This window comes from Acyrthosiphon pisum, chromosome X, assembly GCF_005508785.2.
Source record: "Acyrthosiphon pisum isolate AL4f chromosome X, pea_aphid_22Mar2018_4r6ur, whole genome shotgun sequence".
Classification (NCBI taxonomy): domain Eukaryota; kingdom Metazoa; phylum Arthropoda; class Insecta; order Hemiptera; family Aphididae; genus Acyrthosiphon; species Acyrthosiphon pisum.
The window spans coordinates 97773049-97778377 of NC_042493.1; the positions used below are offsets into that span (position 1 = coordinate 97773049).

Sequence of the window (5329 nt, forward strand, 5' to 3'; positions counted from 1 at the left end):
TTTTTACAATAGCAATTGAAAAATAAAAGAAATATATAGTCATCAATTTTTTTTTTATAAGCATTTAAAGTTCAAATTTTGACTAAATACGTAAAAATTACGGCAATGTTCAAATTATCTTAGACAGAAATTCATAAAAGTTTTTCTTTTTAATTCTAAGATTTGGAAATTTAATACAAGGCTCCTAACATATTTTTACAATAGCAGTTGCAAAATAAAAGGAATACATTGTCACAATTTTTATTTATAAGCATTTAAAGTTCAAATTTATACGAAATATGTCAAAATTGCGAAAATTTGCAAGTAATTTAGTGGTTGAAAAATCGTAAAAATTTTTTCTTTTATAACTAAGTTTTTAAAATTTGGTACAAGGTTCTCCATAAGTTTTTCTTTAAAAATAATATATCCTAGACTGACAAATCATCTCCGTTCAGAATCGTTTTTCGTATACAATGATATAATATCATTGGATTCAAATTTAATTCCATCCATTACAGTAACCCACTTGTAACCTACTGTACAGCAGAGCGACATCCACGACTTACCCGCCTTTTTTTTTAGTTTATTTTAGTTTATCCTAGAAACTACACGCATTGACATTTTATGAAACCAGTACTATATTAGTTAATATCAAATCATTAGGTACACATTGATTTAAATTAAGTGTTTGTGTCCGTCATTGGTTATCGAAAAGAAAGTATTACATTTTCTTTTCTATAATGTCATTATATTATTATTTTTTAAGAGTACCTATTATGAATGAAACAGATATTTTAAAGCAAAATAACATAGAAATAGTTTACCTAATACTTATAAGTAATAACTACAACCTTGACAAAAAAAAATTTGAAAAATGTTTATAAAATATTTAAACTTTAATTTTTTATGATGATTTATTAAATTATTGATTTATGATAATTTTTTCAAAACCATATTTTTAGTGATTTGTTTATTAAAAACTTGCTAACTTGCTAACTTTTCTTTGTTAGTACATATTCAATCAAATATTATGTTGTATTCTTACGATTATAAGGAGTTAAAAATAAAATGTTAGTTATTAATGATAATTTTAAATTTATGAACTGTACTAAGCAAAATTATATATAAATATATATTAAATTTATTAACTTTTTAATTTTGCCTATTAGTTTACAGAGCCTCATATAGTGTATCTAACCATACAAAATAGTTACAGATACAAATTACAATGTATTATGGTTGTCCTAACATAGTTATTATATTGGTGGTTATTTTTTTATTATTATTATTATTAATATTAAGTATACATATGCTGCAGTGTAATTTATACACAACATAATAGTTTGAGGACTATAGGTAGTATTATGAACCTACAAATATTTTTAAAATCTAAGTAGGTAGGTAGTTAACATCTTATAAATTAGTACCTATTACATAAATAACTATAATAAAATGAACATTACAGATTGGAATAAAAAACTTAAAAATAAGTTTTCATTATACTTGTTTTTATATATTTAAATATTATATACTCATAACATAAAATATACTTACTCATACAAAATGCATTAAATATTGATAGGTACCTACTTCCCGACACACAAATGGAGAAAACAATAGGTAATAAATATACAATAATTTTAAAGAATAAAGATACAAAAACGTATTAACTTTAATAATTTTATTGTTAAGATCAAAAATTAAAATAAGTACAAAATCATACAATATATTATGATATCTATACATTTATACATTTCAAGATATGTATGTACAACCATCGGATAATGTGTTTAAAGTACATGGGCTATGTTCAACTAAAAGACTGTTTTGTTTCTCCAATGCTAACATATGAGGAAAAAAAGAATTTTGTAGTAAATTGTTAATAGATGATTTGGATTTAAACGTACACCAAGAAAAATAACGTTTTGCAGAAAAACTCGATTTTCGATCGACTATTTCATAGGGAATAAGTGAGGCCAAAAATTAACCTTACCATTCGATTTCCTGCCATTATTTCTACTAGAATCAATATCCAACTCGATTTGGTAAAAAATGGAAAAAGTCTGTTTTGAATTGAAACCCCTCATATATTATAACATACATTATATTCAGGTAAACTGCACGCGTATTTGGGTGTGCATGTGTAATTATTTACTAAATCATTGGTATTATTATTTTTATATTTCCAAATATATGATAACGTTATGGTTACTGCCTTGGCAATAATTAATAGGTCTCCAACCTATGACCCGTAGAACACCGTACTGGTGAAGGAGACCGTAGGATTTTTCTTAAAACTAAGTTGAAAGATTTCAATAAAACAAACAAGGTTAAGTTAGAGAACTGGGGAATTTTATGGTTGGGCGTCGAAGAAGATCTAACTGGCGTAAAACTCTATCAGAATAAAAATGAACACAAAAATATATAAAAGATTTCGACGAGAGCTAAAGTCGCCCCATAATTAACTATATATGGTAATATGGTATACACTAATTTCAACTTGAAATATCTATTTATATTTTCACTTCCTGCTCGACGTCGTGCGCTGATTAAGTTGCCTATCCACTCCAAGCCAGGCGTGCAGGTAACCGTGCCATGCAACAAACAAATAACATTGTACTCTTTTTTGTCTAATTTCACTTATCTCTTTGAATAGTATGATATTTTCTTCTTTAATTAGTTAATTTTCTAGTTTGACTAATTTTACTTCATTAATTATAGATTCGATTTTCTTATTGAACTCATCAAATTGTTAACTCATAAAGCTTAACGAATTGATTAGCTCTTCAATCTTATCTTGCAGTAAGTTGGATGGATCAGTGGAGGTTTTGGGGCATTTGGCAGTATGGCAGTTAGTACACGTAAAACGTTTTTTCGGAAATTCCATTGAAATGAGATTGGATTTGGATGTTACAAAAACTGCATTGAAGTACATCTTCAAGGTGGGTTAAATGTTTATTATATTTGATACATTTAGTGGGCATAGTGAAGGTAGGTAGAAAACGATATTAAATGAGAGATACGAATTATTAATGAAATATAGAAGTAAGTACAGATAATAGAGCGATGTTAATGCATTACGAAATGCATTTAACGCAAGGTACGGCTGACTGAGCAAGACTGATATATATAATATATAATTTTTATTATAGGCTATATTTATTTTCTTAAAGGTAATTAGATTTTTAAATAACGCATATTTATACTAAAAGAAATACATAATTTCAGACCAATATAAAATACACTTTTTTGTCCATAAGCTTTTGCACGGTAAAATATTAACATTTTGTTTCAATCTAGTTGTAGACTCATGATCAAAAATATAAATTCAATTTTTATCTTGATTAAAACAGAGAGATTATGAATAAATTCTGCCAATGTAGCATCGATTCCACCAGTATCGACTCCGCCAGTTCACTATTTTATATATTCTAAAAACAGCCTATCGATAACCGCCACCACCAATTTTTACCTCAACCTGGTACCTGCTGCTGTCACAACGCGAATTAAATGAATACGTCATATAAGTCACACATGATAAATTATATTGTATTTAATTTCTCACCTATGGTGAGTACATGCCTGATGCGTTTCACAACAAATCGACAATCTATAATCGATAACAACGCACCGCGCGGACAACTGGTTAACAATTTGGGCTAATATTCAATTTTAAATTTCCCGCCGTAATTAGAGGTTAGTTTTGGAAACCATAACGAAAAATCGCCACATTGGGCGTTAGTATCGAGGGACATTTGTTGTGCAACTCACTCAATGCATCAACTGATAACAATCAGGAAACTTCACCATTTTGATTTTTGGTACATTTCCATGATTATTATAATATTTATTGTCTAACGTAATTGGTAAGTTAGTGCGTAACAAGCTTACACGACTCATAACATTAAATATATTCCTATGGTATTTAATTTTTGTTACAGAATTCATATTATAGGTATGTACTGCATATTTTTTAAGATGGATTCTGATTTGAAAGATTTAGATCTTTATGGAATACTTGGAGTCAAACAGTCAGCTACTGAAAAGGAGGTAAGTCAATTATTCTAATCACTCATGACGTATTACTGTTCATATTTGTTATTTAAATCAGATTAAAACCGCATATCGGAAGAAAGCATTAGAATGCCATCCAGATAAAAATCCCGATGATCCCAATGCAGTTCAACTGTTTTTGCGGTTATCGAAAATATTAACTATTCTTACAGACACAGCAGCTCGAGTAAGATTTGTTGATTTAGCATTGTACATTTTATTTATTCGTAAATGTTTTTTCTTGTTTTTAGTTGGATTATGACAAGTTGGTAAATGCTAAATCTGCTGCAAAATTGCGCAAAAAATTGCGCAAAAAAGAATGTCACTCTGGTATAGGGAAATTCATAAATGATATTTTCGAAAGTGCTCAACATGAAAGATTAGTGCGAGATAAACGCATTTTCAAAGTAGGTATTTTTTTTTTTTTTTTTGTTTAATTTTTGTTTTTAAATTTTTTTTTGTGTAGAAAGAAATAAAGCGTTTAAGAAAATATATAAAGCGTTTAAAAAAAGAAAGTGACCTCATACAGCGAGAAACTGAAAAAGAAAAAAACCGTTCATATATATTAAAAATAAAGTGGAAGAAAAAAGGTGTATATAACAAAGCTAATTTAACATCATTGTTTTCTAAGGTAATTTATAAATATTATATTTTAAACATATGTCTAATCCATTATACAATATTATAGTATGGTGACGTATCAGCTGTTGTGGTTCTGGAAGACGACAAATCTGTGGCTTTTGTTGAGTACAAATCTAAGACTGCAGCTGTAAGTGATCTAAAATTAAATTAAGGTAACCTTTACAAATACTTTTCTGTGTTCATACAAATATTATTTTTCTAGATAAATGCCAAAAATAAGGAAGTTGGTTTGGAAAGTTGTCCTCTTATTGTGAGTTTTCTCGGTGAATTTGGACTAGACAGTGCTAAAAAGAGTGCTAAAAAGAGGGCTAAAAAGAGGGCTAAAAAGAGGGCTAAAAAGAAGGCTAAGAAAGAAAACATACTTCTGCTCGAAATCATAGTACATTCAAAATCAAAATCAATATCTAATGACAAATCCTACTGAAAATACATAGAATACTTCATTACACGTATTTATTTCTAACCACATTAACCAATCTACTTTTAGTAAACAAAATACAATTTTCTCAATTATTTGTATTGTATTAAAATATAATTTTTATCTGAAAAGCAGTATGAGAAGTAATTTATATAAGATGCTACTGTCTACTTTAATAACTATTGTGTCTATAATTGATATGTTCTGAAAAGTGTGAAAAATATGATTTACCACTTT

At 27.8% G+C, this 5329-nt stretch overlaps 1 protein-coding gene across 1 annotated transcript; it reads left to right on the plus strand.

Annotated features, from left to right (window-relative positions):
* The first annotated feature begins 3957 nt into the window (after window positions 1-3957).
* Window positions 3958-5098, plus strand: LOC103309576 (dnaJ homolog subfamily C member 17-like). Its single transcript, XM_008185333.1, has 6 exons — window positions 3958-4029; window positions 4091-4219; window positions 4284-4439; window positions 4499-4663; window positions 4721-4801; window positions 4877-5098. Exons 1-6 carry the CDS (start codon window positions 3958-3960, stop codon window positions 5096-5098), a joined length of 825 nt encoding a protein of 274 aa, XP_008183555.1.
* The last annotated feature ends 231 nt before the right edge of the window (window positions 5099-5329 follow it).